Source organism: Rana temporaria (genome assembly GCF_905171775.1).
Source record: "Rana temporaria chromosome 7 unlocalized genomic scaffold, aRanTem1.1 chr7c, whole genome shotgun sequence".
In the NCBI taxonomy this organism is placed as follows: Eukaryota; Metazoa; Chordata; class Amphibia; order Anura; family Ranidae; genus Rana; species Rana temporaria.
In genome coordinates this window covers 283,222-300,979 of record NW_024404470.1, presented here as the reverse complement: position 1 = coordinate 300,979, position 17,758 = coordinate 283,222, and the positions used below count along the sequence as shown (strand labels likewise).

General features: G+C 50.6%; 1 protein-coding gene across 1 annotated transcript in view; it reads left to right on the top strand.

Moving 5' to 3' along the window:
• Positions 1–17,758, top strand: part of TESK2 (testis associated actin remodelling kinase 2) — a 101,421-nt gene that overhangs the window by 14,515 nt on the left and 69,148 nt on the right. Inside the window, exon 2 of the mRNA XM_040334371.1 lies at positions 7,424–7,545. Coding sequence (XP_040190305.1) covers positions 7,424–7,545 — 122 coding nt within the window. The remainder of the gene's footprint in view (positions 1–7,423; positions 7,546–17,758) is intronic.

Below are 17,758 nucleotides of genomic sequence, written 5' to 3'. Positions count from 1 at the left end.
TCCAATATACCTCTGTTGGCGGCAGTGCCTCCATATTTTGTTTGGTACGTTCTTCCTCTGTTGGCGGCACCCTCTGTTGGCGGCGGTGCCTCCATATTTGTTCGGTACTTTCTTCCTCTGTTGGCGGCGGTGCCTCCATATTTTGTGTTGCTCTCGGGGACACGAGACTCCACACGCTCCTCCGCAGGCTCTGGATCGGAGTGAAGGAACACATTGGCCCTGCAGGCCTGCCCCTCCCCCGAGAGCGCTGTGCCAGGCCTGATAACATGTGATGTATGAATTCCTTTCTCCCATCAGCGATCTTCCCTGCGACTCGCTGTAATACTGACAGCACAAGCCTTCCGCTCCTCACACCCCAACCCAGTGCTATGGAGGAGGGGACACGCCGCCCCCCAAGATGGCGACCCCCTCATCGGCTCGTGTTCTGGAGATAAAAATATTGTTCCAGTAAAGCGCACAATCTGCGCAGGAGCCCCCCTCCCCCTGCGCAGATTGTGCGGCAGGAGCCCCCCTGCGCAGATTGTGCGGCAGGAGCCCCCCTGCGCAGATTGTGCGGCAGGAGCCCCCCTGCGCAGATTGTGCGGCAGGAGCCCCCCTGCGCAGATTGTGCGGCAGGAGCCCCCCTGCGCAGATTGTGCGGCAGGGGCCCCCCTGCGCAGATTGTGCGGCAGGAGCCCCCCTGCGCAGATTGTGCGGCAGGAGCCCCCCTCCCCCTGCGCAGATTGTGCGGCAGGAGCCCCCCCCCCCCCTGCGCAGATTGTGCGGCAGGAGCCCCCCTCCCCCTGCGCAGATTGTGCGGCAGGAGCCCCCCTCCCCCTGCGCAGATTGTGCGGCAGGAGCCCCCCTCCCCCTGCGCAGATTGTGCGGCAGGAGCCCCCCTCCCCCTGCGCAGATTGTGCTGCAGGAGCCCCCCTCCCCCTGCGCAGATTGTGCGGCAGGAGCCCCCCTGCGCAGATTGTGCGGCAGGAGCCCCCCTGCGCAGATTGTGCGGCAGGCGCCCCCCCTCCTCTGCGCAGATTGTGCGGCAGGCGCCCCCCCTCCTCTGCGCAGATTGTGCGGCAGGCGCCCCCCCTCCCTGCAGATTGTGCGGCAGGCGCCCCCCCTCCTCTGCGCAGATTGTGCGGCAGGCGCCCCCCCTCCTCTGCGCAGATTGTGCGGCAGGCGCCCCCCCTCCTCTGCGCAGATTGTGCGGCAGGCGCCCCCCCTCCTCTGCGCAGATTGTGCGGCAGGCGCTCCCCCTCCCCTGCGCAGATTGTGCGGCAGGCGCTCCCCCTCCTCTGCGCAGATTGTGCGGCAGGCGCTCCCCCTCCTCTGCGCAGATTGTGCGGCAGGCGCTCCCCCTCCCCTGCGCAGATTGTGCGGCAGGAGCCCACCTCCCCTGCGCAGATTGTGCGGCAGGCGCCCCCCCTCCTCTGCGCAGATTGTGCGGCAGGCGCCCCCCCTCCTCTGCGCAGATTGTGCGGCAGGCGCCCCCCCTCCTCTGCGCAGATTGTGCGGCAGGCGCCCCCCCTCCCCTGCGCAGATTGTGCGGCAGGCGCTCCCCCTCCCCTGCGCAGATTGTGCGGCAGGAGCCCACCTCCCCTGCGCAGATTGTGCGGCAGGCGCCCCCCTCCTCTGCGCAGATTTTGCGGCAGGCGACCCCCCCCCCCTCTGCACAGGCAGATTTGTGGTAAAGGTGAGCTGTGCCTTTAAGGGTTACGCAGTGATTTCATCCAGCGGAGCGGCGACCACCCGACTCTCGTAAAATCAGAAGCAGCCGCCAGGGCAGCCCATTAGAGAAGTGTTCAGGGACCAGGTGGCAGCTGCAGCTTGTTCTCCTTCCCCCCCCCCCCCCCCCACCGCCGCCGGCTGACGCTCCGCACTTGGATTTTTTGGGACAAGTTCCAAAGTCAGCAATTTCCTGACTAATAATTTGTGGCAGAATCAGACGGATATTTTCTTTTATTATATTATTTTTTTTTCCTCGCCGTGACTTTGATCTCGCTCCGTCCCGTCCCAGACGCAGCCGCGATCCTCTTCTGTGGCCGGCATGTCATTGATGAGCGGCCTGTAATTATGGGTCCGGGCAAGTCTGTGCACCGTCTATGCACTGCCGGATATATACTCTATATACAATGTGTGTGTGTATATTACAGTATCTGACAAAAGTAAGTACACCCCTCTATCTTTTCATGTGACAACACTGAAGAAATGACACTTTGTATCTACAATGTTGTGTAGTGAGTGTACACGGGGGGGGAGGGGGGCATATAAGAAGAGTTGTGATGAAATGACCCCTGCTGGTGATCCGGGGAAAGGTTGGCTGAGCTGCGCGTTTTGCATCGGAGTAAATCCGATTTCCTGCATCGTCTGATTGGACTTTTCCCCTCCCAGGAGTGATAATCGGATTACGGCTCGCTCCTCGCTGGATTTTCCACCCGCCTGGCTCTTTCTTCTCCAATAATCTTCCCGTTCTCCGGAGTTCTGTTTACAGCCGGTCTCTGTTGTATCTCAGGGTGGGGGAATCCCATATATTCTGAGTTTACACCCCCCCCATCCCCACCAGTCTCTGTACAGAGGAGCTTACACTCTAATGTCCCCCCCCCCCCACAGTCACATCAGTCTCTGTACAGAGGAGCTTACACTCTAATGTCCCCCCCCCCCACAGTCACATCAGTCTCTGTACAGAGGAGCTTACACTCTAATGTCCCCTCCCCCACATCACATCAGTCTCTGTACAGAGGAGCTTACACTCTAATGTCCCCTCCCCCCCGCAGTCACATCAGTCTCTGTACAGAGGAGCTTACACTCTAATGTCCCCTCCCCCCACACATCAGTCTCTGTACAGAGGAGCTTACACTCTAATGTCCCCTCCCCCCCACATCACATCAGTCTCTGTACAGAGGAGCTTACACTCTAATGTCCCCTCCCCCACATCACATCAGTCTCTGTACAGAGGAGCTTACACTCTAATGTCCCCTCCCCCACATCACATCAGTCTCTGTACAGAGGAGCTTACACTCTAATGTCCCCTCCCCCCACACATCACATCAGTCTCTGTACAGAGGAGCTTACACTCTAATGTCCCCTCCCCCACATCACATCAGTCTCTGTACAGAGGAGCTTACACTCTAATGTCCCCTCCCCCCCGCAGTCACATCAGTCTCTGTACAGAGGAGCTTACACTCTAATGTCCCCTCCCCCCCACACATCACATCAGTCTCTGTACAGAGGAGCTTACACTCTAATGTCCCCTCCCCCCCACATCACATCACATCAGTCTCTGTACAGAGGAGCTTACACTCTAATGTCCCCTCCCCCCCACATCACATCAGTCTCTGTACAGAGGAGCTTACACTCTAATGTCCCCTCCCCCCCGCAGTCACATCAGTCTCTGTACAGAGGAGCTTACACTCTAATGTCCCCCCCCCCCCCACAGTCACATCAGTCTCTGTACAGAGGAGCTTACACTCTAATGTCCCCTCCCCCCCACATCACATCAGTCTCTGTACAGAGGAGCTTACACTCTAATGTCCCCTCCCCCCCACATCACATCAGTCTCTGTACAGAGGAGCTTACACTCTAATGTCCCTCCCCACATCACATCAGTCTCTGTACAGAGGAGCTTACACTCTAATGTCCCCCTCCCCCCCACATCACATCAGTCTCTGTACAGAGGAGCTTACACTCTAATGTCCCCTCCCCCCACATCACATCAGTCTCTGTACAGAGGAGCTTACACTCTAATGTCCCCTCCCCCCCCCCCCACATCAGTCTCTGTACAGAGGAGCTTACACTCTAATATCCCCTCCCCCCCACAGTCACATCAGTCTCTGTACAGAGGAGCTTACACTCTGATGTCCCCTCCCCCCCACACATCACATCAGTCTCTGTACAGAGGAGCTTACACCCTAATGTCCCCTCCCCCACATCACATCAGTCTCTGTACAGAGGAGCTTACACTCTAATGTCCCCCCGCAGTCACATCAGTCTCTGTACAGAGGAGCTTACACTCTAATGTCCCCCCGCAGTCACATCAGTCTCTGTACAGAGGAGCTTACACTCTAATGTCCCCTCCCCCCCCACATCACATCAGTCTCTATACAGAGGAGCTTACACTCTAATGTCCCCCCGCAGTCACATCAGTCTCTGTACAGAGGAGCTTACACTCTAATGTCCCCCCGCAGTCACATCAGTCTCTGTACAGAGGAGCTTACACTCTAATGTCCCCCATTGCAGTCACATCAGTCTCTGTACAGAGGAGCTTACACTCTAATGTCCCCTCCCCCCCCACATCACATCAGTCTCTGTACAGAGGAGCTTACACTCTAATGTCCCCTCCCCCCACACATCACATCAGTCTCTGTACAGAGGAGCTTACACTCTAATGTCCCCCCCCCCCCCACATCACATCAGTCTCTGTACAGAGGAGCTTACACTCTAATGTCCCCTCCCCCCACATCACATCAGTCTCTGTACAGAGGAGCTTACACTCTAATGTCCCCTCCCCCCCCACATCACATCAGTCTCTGTACAGAGGAGCTTACACTCTAATGTCCCCTCCCCCCCACATCACATCAGTCTCTGTACAGAGGAGCTTACACTCTAATGTCCCCTCCCCCAGCAGTCATACTCGCACACAGTAAACCAGATAACCAGGGAAAGCTTTGCCCTGGGTGCAGAGAGAGCCCGGTGAGCTCCGGGCTCCAGCACTGCAGCACATTGGGGGTCACCCCGGACCCCCGGATTGTAGGTACAGAGACGGTTCAGATTTCTGATGGGATAAGAATGTGAACACTCTCTGTGGATATCGGTGTGATGATGGGGGGGGGGGGGCTGTGATCTGTTAGTAGGAGGTGAATAAAGTTTGACATTTCCTCAGTCTCTGCCCGCAGCGAAGGAATGAGTCTCCTCCTGCGATGGCGGCAGCGCTCTCCACAGTCGGTCTGATCTGCGACTTTTTCGTCCATCTGTAAACCATAAAAAGACATAAAGAGACGGGAGGGTTACGTCACCGCAGGAAAACATTTCTGTCTTGTGTAACCTCCTGTGTGCGATGGGGGGGGGGCATCCCCCTCCCCCCAATGCCCAGAGATGGGGGAGCGCCTGCCCCCCTCCGCGTCTTCTGTAATGTAAAGTGGAACTCCGGAAGCAGAAAAGACACAACCAGTAAAAGTAGAACTCGAGTCTGAAGTGCGACACAAATACTGAAATAATCTACGGGAGAAACTTTACCATCTGTGTCTCTTTCAGGAGATTTCCCTTCACTTCCTGTCCCACAGCCAAACAGGAAGTGAAGAGATCCCTGCAAAATAATGGGACTCTTTGTGGACCCCCCCAGCTCACCAGAACTGGTGTCCCTATTGGAAGATTTCCCCTCTTTTACTTTTCTGGGGACAACCCAAAATCTGAGATTTTCTTTTACATTCAATGATAATGGTAACCAGGATAAATAGAGAGGGGGAGGGGAATCTCCCTAGTGGGGGCACAGGCAGCAATAAACACTGACAGGGGGGTCCCATCCCTCTCCCCTCCATCCAACACAGTTTTTTTTTTGTTTTTTTTTTTTTAGCATTTAGTTATTTTTTCAGCTCCGGAAGATTTACCCCCCTTCATGACCAGGCAATTTTTTGCGATACGGCATTGCGTTCATTTGCGTGCAGCGCTCTACACAAATTATATTTTATTTAACTTTTTTTTCCACATAAATGGAGATTTCTTTTGGTGCTTTTTTTATATATTTTTTTTGTTGTATAAATGAAAAAACAAAAACAAAAGTTTTGAATAAAAATATCCTTCTTCCTTTTTATTTTATTTATTTATTTCTGTTTATAAAACGTATCCAAAAATTATTATTTTTTTTAAATCTAATGGGGTAGATTCATGTACCTGCGCTTCTTCTTACGGCGGCGCAGCGTATCGTATTTACGCTACGCCGCCGTAACTTACAGGCGCAAGTGCAGTATTCACAAAGCACTTGCTCCGTAAGTTGCGGCGGCGTAGCGTAAATGGGGCCGGCGTAAGCCCGCGTAATTCAAATGTGGAAGGGGGGGGCGTGTTTTATGCTAATGTGTGAAGACCTGACGTGATTGACGTGTTTTCCGAACGGCGCATGTGCCGTCCGTGTACATATCCCAGTGTGCATTGCTCCCGAGGAGGCTGCAATGACGTATTGGTTTCGACGTGAACGTAAATTACGTCCAGCCCTATTCGCGAACGACTTACGCAAACGACGTAAAAAATTCAAATTTCGAAGCGGGAACGACGTCCATACTTAACATTGGCTGCGCCTCCTAATAGCAGGAGCAACGTTACGCCGAAAAAGCCGAATGTAAACAACGTAAATAAATTGCGCCGGGCGTACGTACGTTTGTGAATCGGCGTATCTAGGTAATTTGCATATTCTACGCCTAAAACAACGGAAGCGCCCCTAGCGGCCAACGTAATATTGCACACAATTCTACGCAGCCGCATTCAAGTTACGTCGGCAGAGGAAGCCTATTTTTTTAGCGTATCTGCCTTGGAGAATCGGCGTAACGATACGCCGTCGCAATTTGAAATTATGGCGGCGCATCTGGAGATACGCCGCCGTAAAAGCTACCTGAATCTACCCCAATGTCTTCATAATTTTTGATCAAAATGGATTCTGCTACATGTCTTTGGCAACAAATCCCGTACAGACGATCGGACATTCCGACATCAAAACCGTCAATATTATTTTTTTTCCGACATAATTTTTGCTGGAGCTTGTGTTGCTTACACACAGTCACACAAATGTTGACGGAAATTTTGAATGTCAAGAACGCGGTGACGTACAACGCGTTCGAGCCGAGAAAAATAACGTTCATTGATTCCGAGCATGCGTAGGATTTATGTGCGTCGGCATTGGCTACAGACGATTCGGAATTTTTGTTGTCGGAAAAATTGAGAACCAGCTCTCTAACATTTTGTTGTCGGAAATTCTGATTGTGTGTACGCGGCATAAGTGTATATTAACCACTTAAAGCGGAGTTCTGCCTTGGGGGGGGGGGGGGGGGATGTCAGCAGGTACAAATCCTGTAGCTACTGACTTTTACTATATGGACACTTACCTGTCCTGTGGCTCCGAGATGTCCGCACTCCGGTTGTTGACATTTAAAAAATTATTTGTTTTTAATGACGCGACACCGTGAACAAACTCCGATGAAAACGGTTGACACGTTTCAGCCCATAAGGCCTTAATCATAACTCTTATGACTAAGGCCTTATAGGCTGAAACGTGTCAACCGTTTACATCTGTGTTTGTTCACTGTGTCTCGATTTTTTTTTTAAAGAGCAACAATCGGAGTGGAGATCGTTATTGCCTTACTTGGCCAGCGACAGTGGATGGAGCACCCGGGGGCTCTGCTGTCTGTGTGTTGTGTGGGGAGTCGCACTGACTTATACATTGATTTGTCTTCTCAAGGTGCGGCACCGGACGTCTGACCAGGTGATGGCGCTAAAGATGAACATGCTGAGCAGCAACCGAGCCAACATGCTGAAGGAGGTGCAACTGATGAACCGACTGTCGCACCCCAACATTCTGAGGTACACCGTGTCATGTGACAGAGCCGGGAGTCCTATCCTGGAGCAATCTATAGCTAGGAGCAGGGGAAAGGAAAATTAAATATCATAATGTTGCCTGTGTTCTGTTAGATTAGGCGACCCCTCAGAATTGGTAACCATTGATCCAGAGGAAGGCAAAAAAAAACGGCAAAGCATGAGATCCAATTTGCTACAGCTGGGGAAAAAATGTCCTTTCTGATCCCCCGAGAGGCAATCTGATTTTCCCCGGATCAACTTTACCTATAAATAGAGGTGCACCGAAATGGAAATTTCAGAACCGAAACCGAAATAAAAAAAGTCAGGCCGAAACCGAAAATTACTTTTCTTCTTTTTTTTTATTTTTTTAAATACTTGTATGTTAAAACACCACCCCCACCATCACCTCCTGCCACCTCCTGCCACCACCACCTCCTGCCACCATCACCTACTGCCACCACCAGCTTCTTTATTACCTTAAAGCTGGACATGGCTGTGCTGTGCTGGTCATGGCTGTGCTGTGCTGGACATGGCTGTGCTGTGCTGGACATGGCTGTGCTGTGCTGGACATGGCTGTGCTGTGCTGGACATGGCTGTGCTGTGCTGGACATGGCTGTGCTGTGCTGGACATGGCTGTGCTGTGCTGGACATGGCTGTGCTGTGCTGGACATGGCTGTGCTGTGCTGGACATGGCTGTGCTGTGCTGGTCATGGCTGTGCTGTGCTGGACATGGCTGTGCTGTGCTGGACATGGCTGTGCTGTGCTGGACATGGCTGTGCTGTGCTGGACATGGCTGTGCTGTGCTGGACATGGCTGTGCTGTGCTGGACATGGCTGTGCTGTGCTGGACATGGCTGTGCTGTGCTGGTCATGGCTGTGCTGTGCTGGACATGGCTGTGCTGTGCTGGACATGGCTGTGCTGGGCTGTACAGGACTGGGCTGTTACGGCTCCGTCCTCTGCCTATGGCGAGTGCACTGCACGAGCCAACGAGTCACTGCCAAAGTGTCCCTCCTGAGTCCTCCTGACTCGATCGGCTATTCAAAAATGGCGCCATTACGTAACTGCGCATTCGCTGGGCTCGGGAAAGCTTGTATCCGCTCGGCCGGGCGGCGAATGCGCAGTTACGTAATGGCGCCACCCGGCGCCATTTTTGAATAGCTGATCGCATCAGGAGGACTCAGGGACACTTTGACAGTGACACTCTTTGGCTCATGCAGTGCACTCGGACGGAGCCGTGACAGCCCAGCGGACATCTTTTTTACGGGCACCCGATGCCCATTATCGGCAATTTTTAAGCTGTTTTCGGCCGTTCTGTATCGGCACCGATATATCGGTGCATCCCTACCTATAAATGTCAGTACCCAGTTATATTCTATATTTAGGAAAGAATCCAGACATTTCTTAAAGCACTTTACTGAGCTGGCCACCTCTGGAGGGAGTCTCCACTGTAACGATACACCCAGAAGGGGGTCGGCAGACATCTTGTTGCACCCACCGGAGTTTTGCATTTCAGTTATTTTTAACAGGAAACGGAGCTTATAAGGTGATATACAAGTATTTGGAAATCCCTCGGACTGTTTTACATGTTGAGTTATAAAAGTAGCGGTGTTCTGTCACATTAGCAAACCTGTCAGATCAGCAGCTTTTAAAATTCAACATCTAAACCATGGATCTCCAAACTATGGCCCTCCAATTGTTCAGGAACTACAATTCCTATCATGCCTAGTCATGTCTGTGAATGTCTGACTTTTGCAATGCCTCATGGGACATGTAGTTCCGCAACAGCTGGAGGGCCGTAGTTTGGAGCTCCCTGATCTAAACATTCCGTCGGATTTCGAAATATTTCACATTATAAGCTCTGATTACTGTTAAAAAAAAAAAAAAAAATGAAATGCAAAACTCTGGTGGGTGTAACAAGATGGCCGCTTGCCCCTTCTTGGTGTATCGTTACAGTGGAGGTGTGCGGGGTGTAGCAAGATGGCGGAGACAGAACATCACTTCCGTTACCAATTCTGACAAGTCGCCATATCTGACGGGACACCTGCATTAGGAGAAACGCTTTAACCACCCCGTCCCACCAAGAACCGTTCTGAACACCCCGGGGGTGGGAAGGATCAGCAATCATGTGATCACTATCACAGTGGTCACATGATCATAGGCCGGTCCTGCCGGCTACTGATCTTTAGTCCGGTTCAAGAGTTGTCCAGTCTGTCTTTGTTCTCGTCGAGGGCGCTCGGCACATAAACATTGGCAGCCCTGCGATGCATATGTGCGGCATGTGGACGTTAACCACTTACCTACCGGGCACTCCTGCCCAGGCCAGCTGTCAGCGCTCTCACACTTTGAATGACAATTACTCAGTCATGTTAGCTTTCTTTTGGTGGGATTTGATCAATGGGGGGGGGGGATTATTTTTTGCTAAACAAACAAATACCGTATTTATCTGCGTATAATGCGCACCGGCGTATAACGCGCACCCCAAACTTAGAAGAGAAGTTTAAGAAAAAAAAAATAAAAAATTTTCAGTGTCCGTCTGCTGTCTTGCACGGTGTCCATCGGCGGCCTTGTCCGGCGTCCGTCTGCGGCCCATCCAGCCTTGTGGGTGTCCATCTGCTGTCTTGCCAGATTTCCTGTGTCCTGCGGGCGGAGCCGAGTGCGCAGTACACTCGGCTTGGTCGGCTTCTCTCGCGGTCCTGCGGGCGGAGACGAGCGTTGCCTAGCCGAGTGCGCAGTACACTCGGCCCGGCTCGGTCATTGTCGGCGGCGCTCAGAGACAGCGGGGATCGGCGTATAACGCGCACCCACGATTTCCCCCTGATTTTAAGGGGAAAAAAGTGCGCGTTATACGCCGATAAATACGGTACCAACATTTTTGGAAAAAAATACTTTTTTTCTTCATTTTTGTTATAACATTTTACAAACAAGTAATTTTTTCTTCTTCGCTACTTCTTGTTTCTCTGTCCAATCACAGTTTGGGGGAGGGACAAGACTTGTAATTATTGCTTATCTGCAGGAGAAAAAAAATCTATCACATCCCCCGCTGACAGGACGGAGCTCTGCATTGGTTTACATAGGCAGCGCTCTGTTCTGTGTGTCTCCTCGCTGATCAGCGGGTGCCGCTGGACATCCAGTGGCCGGCACCCGCTGCAACGTGCGCCTCCTTTTTTTAATTCATGAAACAATTTTTTTTTTCCCCAAAAAAAGGCGTTTGAAAAATTATTGGGCAAATACCGTGCGAGAAAAAAAGTGACCGCCATTTTTTTCCTTGGGGTGTCAGTTAAAAAAAATACATATATGTTTGGGGATTCTAAATACATTTTCTAGCAAAGAAATTGTGATTTATTTATTTTTTACATGAAGGAGAGAAGTGCCAAAATAGGCGCGATGGTTAAAGTGATACTATAGGTTCATGTTTAAAAAAAAAAATTACAAACGTGACCTACGTCCCTCCACTGTGCAGTTGGTTTTGCACAGAGTGCCCCCCGATCCTCCTCTTCTGGGGTCCCACAGTGGCTCTTGCGGCTCCTCCACGCAATAGATAATCCCCTCTGAGAAGCTCTCTCCCGAGGTGGTTACTTTGCGGGCGCGCTCCCGTGTCATACACTTGGCGTACATAGCCCCCCCCGGCGGCCGCATCGTTAGATTGACAGCAGTAGGAGCCAATGGCTGCGCTGCTATCTCTCTCTTCAATCAAGAGCCGCAAAGCCGTGGGAAGAGCGACGCGGGATCGCACCCACGGAAGTTCGGGGCTCAGATAACTAAAACGGGGGCTGGGGGGGTCGAACACAGCAAGGTGTTTTTTGCACGTTTTAAATGCATAGGATACATTAAGGTGAAAAAAACACGAACCTTTGCAACCCCTTTAACCACTTAAGCCCCGGACCAAAATGCAGGTGAAGGACCGGGCCCCTTTTTGCGATTCGGCACTGCGTCGCTTTGACTGACAATTGCGCGGTCGTGCGACGTGGCTCCCAAACAAAATTGGCGTCCTTTTTTCCCCCACAAATAGAGCTTTCTTTTGGTGGTATTTGATCACCTCTGCGGTTTTTATTTTTTGCGCTATAAACAAAAATAGAGCGACAATTTTGAAAAAAAATGCAATATTTTTTACTTTTTGCTATAATATCCCCCAAAAAATATATATAATTTTTTTTTCCCTCAGTTTAGGCCGATACGTATTCTTCTACCTATTTTTGGTAAAAAAAAATTCGCAATAAGCGTTTATCGAATGGTTTGCGCAAAGTTTATAGTGTTTACAAAATAGGGGATAGTTTTATTGCATTTTTATAATTTTTTTTTTTTTTTTTACTACTAATGGCGGCGATCAGCGATTTTTTTCGTGACTGCGACATTATGGCGGACACTTCGGACAATTTTGACACATTTTTGGGACCATTGTCATTTTCACAGCAAAAAATGCATTTAAATTGCATTGTTTATTGTGAAAATGACAGTTGCAGTTTGGGAGTTAACCACAAGGGGGCGCTGAAGGGGTTATGAGTTCCCTGAAGTGTGTTTACAACTGTAGGGGGGTGTGGCTGTAGGTCTGACGTCATCGATTGAGTCTCCCTATAAAAGGGATCACACGATCGATGCCGCCGCCACAGTGAAGAACGGGGAAGCCGTGTTTACATGCGGCTCTCCCTGTTCTTCAGCTACGGGGACCGATCGCGGGACCCCAGCGGCGATCGGGTCACGGAGCTTCGGACCTGGGTCACGGGAGCGCGCCCGCGATCCATGGCTGGGTACATGTACAGGACGAACCTGTATGTGCAACTGCCCTGCCGTGCCATTCTGCTGACGTACATATGCAGGAGGCGGTCCTTAATTGGTTAATAGAAGTATCGCCCATCACTGCAGTGACTCCACCCCCAGCTGTAGAAACCGCCTACCAGCTCCTTTAGACCCCTTATTGCAGGTGGTCGGTGTACTGCTGTGGCTCTAAACCCAGCCGGGGCCTTTCTATGCGTCTCGGGGTTCCTCCACACCTCCGATATTACTCAGCGAGTTGAATGGAGATTGGGTACCAAAAAGAAACGAGAGGCATAAAGTCTTTTGGTGGGTTTATTGGATAAAAGCACTTACAACAGTAGGTAAAAGACCTTTAAGTTTGGTGTGTCGGCCGGCACACAACCAAACGAACCTTTCTGTTGGGACACGAGGAAGATGGTGACGTCAACACGTCGCTCCTCCCTACGCGTTTTGTCACAAATGACGTCGTCCTGGGGCCCCAATCCAAAAAAAACCCACCAAAGATTTTATGCTTTTTGGAGCCTCTGGGTATTAAAAAATAAATAAAAAAATAGAGGCTCAACATAGCATAAAATCTTTGGTGCGTTTATTGGATTGGGGCCCCAGGACGACGTCATTTGTGACGAAACGCGTATGTCGGATCAGCGTGTAGGTAAACACAACGGGGAGCTTTTCATTTAGGATGAAGCTGAAATGTCCGCACTCCCTGCCGCCATCACTTCACACCTGAGACACGCCCTGACTGAAGGCGCTTTGTTGTCCCCGAGCCGCGACCAGCACATATTGACACGTGAGGCGTCTGTTATTCTATATAATTTGCCCATCTGAATTATAAAGAAAACATGTGACCTCGGCTGTGGTTCTAATCATTGTATAGAGGAAGTTTTCATCTATTCTGCGTGCATGGGGAAAATAGATCTTTATATCACTAGAGGGGTCTTCATCAGGGGGAAGGAGGTCCTGATTCCTCTATATAGATCTTTATATCACTAGAGGGGTCTTCATCAGGGGGAAGGAGGTCCAGATTCCTCTATATAGATCTTTATATCACTAGAGGGGTCTTCATCAGGGGGAAGGAGGTCCAGATTCCTCTATATAGATCTTTATATCACTAGAGGGGTCTTCATCAGGGGGAAGGAGGTCCTGATTCCTCTATATAGATCTTCATATCACTAGAGGGGTCTTCATCAGGAGGAAGGAGGTCCTGATTCCTCTATATAGATCTTTATATCACTAGAGGGGTCTTCATCAGGGGGAAGGAGGTCCTGATTCCTCTATATAGATCTTTATATCACTAGAGGGATCACCAGCAGGAGGAAGGAGGTCCTGATCCTTCTATATAGATCTTTATATCACTAGAGGGGTCTTCATCAGGAGAAAGGAGGTCCTGATCCCTCTATATAGATCTTTATATCACTAGAGAGGTCTTCATCAGAGGGAAGGAGGTCCTGATTCCTCTATATAGATCTTTATATCACTAGAGGGGTCTTCATCAGGAGGAAGGAGGTCCTGATTCCTCTATATAGATCTTTATATCACTAGAGGGGTCTTCATCAGGGGGGAAGGAGGTCCTGATCCCGCTATATAGATCTTTATATCACTAGAGGGGTCACCAGCAGGAGGAAGGAGGTCCTGATTCCTCTATATAGATCTTTATATCACTAGAGGGGTCTTCATCAGAGGGAAGGAGGTCCTGATTCCTCTATATAGATCTTTATATCACTAGAGGGGTCTTCATCAGGGGGAAGGAGGTCCAGATTCCTCTATATAGATCTTTATATCACTAGAGGGGTCTTCATCAGGGGGAAGGAGGTCCAGATTCCTCTATATAGATCTTTATATCACTAGAGGGGTCTTCATCAGGGGGAAGGAGGTCCTGATTCCTCTATATAGATCTTCATATCACTAGAGGGGTCTTCATCAGGAAGAATGAGGTCCTGATTCCTCTATATAGATCTTTATATCACTTGAGGGGTCTTCATCAGAAGGAAGGAGGTCCTGATTCCTCTATATAGATCTTTATATCACTAGAGGGGTCTTCATCAGGGGGAAGGAGGTCCTGATTCCTCTATATAGATCTTCATATCACTAGAGGGGTCTTCATCAGGAGGAAGGAGGTCCTGATTCCTCTATATAGATCTTCATATCACTAGAGGGGTCTTCATCAGGGGGAAGGAGGTCCTGATTCCTCTATATAGATCTTTATATCACTAGAGGGATCACCAGCAGGAGGAAGGAGGTCCTGATTCCTCTATATAGATCTTTATATCACTAGAGGGGTCTTCATCAGGAGGAAGGAGGTCCTGATTCCTCTATATAGATCTTTATATCACTAGAGGGGTCTTCATCAGGGGGGAAGGAGGTCCTGATTCCTCTATATAGATCTTTATATCACTAGAGGGGTCTTCATCCAGGGGAAGGAGGTCCTGATTCCTCTATATAGATCTTTATATCACTAGAGGGGTCTTCATCAGAGGGAAGGAGGTCCTGATTCCTCTATATAGATCTTTATATCACTAGAGGGGTCTTCATCAGGGGGAAGGAGGTCCTGATTCCTCTATATAGATCTTCATATCACTAGAGGGGTCTTCATCAGGAAGAATGAGGTCCTGATTCCTCTATATAGATCTTTATATCACTAGAGGGGTCTTCATCAGAAGGAAGGAGGTCCTGATTCCTCTATATAGATCTTTATATCACTAGAGGGGTCTTCATCAGGGGGAAGGAGGTCCTGATTCCTCTATATAGATCTTCATATCACTAGAGGGGTCTTCATCAGGAGGAAGGAGGTCCTGATTCCTCTATATAGATCTTTATATCACTAGAGGGGTCTTCATCAGGAGGAAGGAGGTCCTGATTCCTCTATATAGATCTTTATATCACTAGAGGGGTCTTCATCAGGAGGAAGGAGGTCCTGATTCCTCTATATAGATCTTTATATCACTAGAGGGGTCTTCATCAGGGGGAAGGAGGTCCTGATTCCTCTATATAGATCTTTATATCACTAGAGGGGTCATCATCAGGAGGAAGGAGGTCCTGATTCTTCTATATAGATCTTTATATCACTAGAGGGGTCTTCATCAGGAGGAAGGAGGTCCTGATTCTTCTATATAGATCTTTATATCACTAGAGGGGTCTTCATCAGGAGGAAGGAGGTCCTGATTCTTCTATATAGATCTTTATATCACTAGAGGGGTCTTCATCAGGGGGAAGGAGGTCCTGATTCCTCTATATAGATCTTCATATCACTAGAGGGGTCTTCATCAGGAGGAAGGAGGTCCTGATTCCTCTATATAGATCTTTATATCACTAGAGGGGTCTTCATCAGGGGGAAGGAGGTCCTGATTCCTCTATATAGATCTTTATATCACTAGAGGGGTCTTCATCAGGAGGAAGGAGGTCCTGATTCCTCTATATAGATCTTTATATCACTAGAGGGGTCTTCATCAGGAGGAAGGAGGTCCTGATTCCTCTACATAGATCGTTATATCACTAGAGGGGTCTTCATCAGGAGGTCCTGATTCCTCTATATAGATCTTTATATCATCACTAGAGGGGTCTTCATCAGGAGGAAGGAGGTCCTGATTCCTCTATATAGATAAAAAAAAAATCCACCTATGGGTATTTGGCGCCATTCCACGAGCGTGACATGTTGGGTATCTATTTACTCGGCGTAACTTCATCTTTCATGGTTTGCAAAAATTTTTTACTAACTTTACTGTTTTTTTTAAACCCGTTTGAAAAATTTCTGCGCAAATACCGTGCGGGATAAAAAGTTGCAATGACCGCCATTGTGTTCTCCAGGGTCTCCGCGAAAAAACATGTATAGTGTTTGGGGGTTCTGTGTAATTTTCTAGCAAAAAAAAAAAGAAATGATGATTTTTACATGTAGGCGCGAAGTGTCAGAAGTGGCCGGGTGGGTAAGGGGTTAAGTTGCAGAGAACCCTTTGATTGGTCCTCTCGGTGACAAGGCGGTGAATTGAGATTTTCCTCGTCTGTAATAATGGATTCCCGGGGTTTGCGCTCGGCGCCGTCGTCTCAGGTGGAGCTTCGCCTGCGATTTTCTCTCCCCGTGAAACCCGAATCCCGCCGGATGTAATAAAATAAACAGATCTCCTCTGCGCACAACGGCTGCAAACAAAAGACAAAAAGGAAACTATTCTGCAACAGTAACCGCTTGAGTTTCAGCGACAGGTATTTGGCGCTGGGTGTGGGCCTGGAGGGATTTCTAGGTTACCCCCCCCCCCCCCCCGATCCTCCTCCCAGGACATTCAGCAATGAACAGGTTATTATTTTTGGCTCCCCGCCCCTCTTGGCTCGGTTTTTTGGCAGCTCCTCCAGCCTTTCCCTATTTATATTGAGTGATCTCCTCGTATTTGATGAGCGATTCTCCGGCTTGTGTTGCAGTTTCGCTCCGCGGCTCTTTACCACTTATTTTTAGCATTTAGATGCTTGCGGCGTGAGCTCATCCTCCAGAGATCGACGTTCCGCCCCCCCCGCTCCAGAGATCGACGCCGTTCCGTCCCCCCCCCCGCTCCAGAGATCGACGTTTTCCCCCCCGCTCCAGAGATCGACGTTTTCCCCCCCGCTCCAGAGATCGACGTTTTCCCCCCCGCTCCAGAGATCGACGTTTTCCCCCCCGCTCCAGAGATCGACGTTTTCCCCCCCGCTCCAGAGATCGACGCTGTTTCCCCCCCGCTCCAGAGATCGACGCTGTTTCCCCCCCACTCCAGAGATCGACGCTGTTTCCCCCCCGCTCCAGAGATCGACGCTGTTTCCCCCCCCGCTCCAGAGATCGACGCTGTTTCCCCCCCCGCTCCAGAGATCGACGTTTTCCCCCCCGCTCCAGAGATCGACGTTTTCCCCCCCCGCTCCAGAGATCGACGTTTTCCCCCCCGCTCCAGAGATCGACGTTTTCCCCCCCGCTCCAGAGATCGACGTTTTTCCCCCCGCTCCAGAGATCGAAGTTTTTTCCCCCCCGCTCTAGAGATCGACGCTGTTTTCCCCCCCCGCTCCAGAGATCGACGCTGTTTTCCCCCCCGCTCCAGAGATCGACGCTGTTTTCCCCCCCGCTCCAGAGATCGACGCTGTTTTCCCCCCCCGCTCCAGAGATCGACGCTGTTTTCCCCCCCCGCTCCAGAGATCGACGCTGTTTTCCCCCCCGCTCCAGAGATCGACGCTGTTTTCCCCCCCGCTCCAGAGATCGACGCTGTTTTCCCCCCCGCTCCAGAGATCGACGCTGTTTTCCCCCCCGCTCCAGAGATCGACGCTGTTTTCCCCCCCGCTCCAGAGATCGACGCTGTTTTCCCCCCCCGCTCCAGAGATCGACGCTGTTTTCCCCCCCCGCTCCAGAGATCGACGCTGTTTCCCCCCCCGCTCCAGAGATCGACGCTGTTTTCCCCCCCGCTCCAGAGATCGACGCTGTTTTCCCCCCCGCTCCAGAGATCGACGCTGTTTTCCCCCCCCG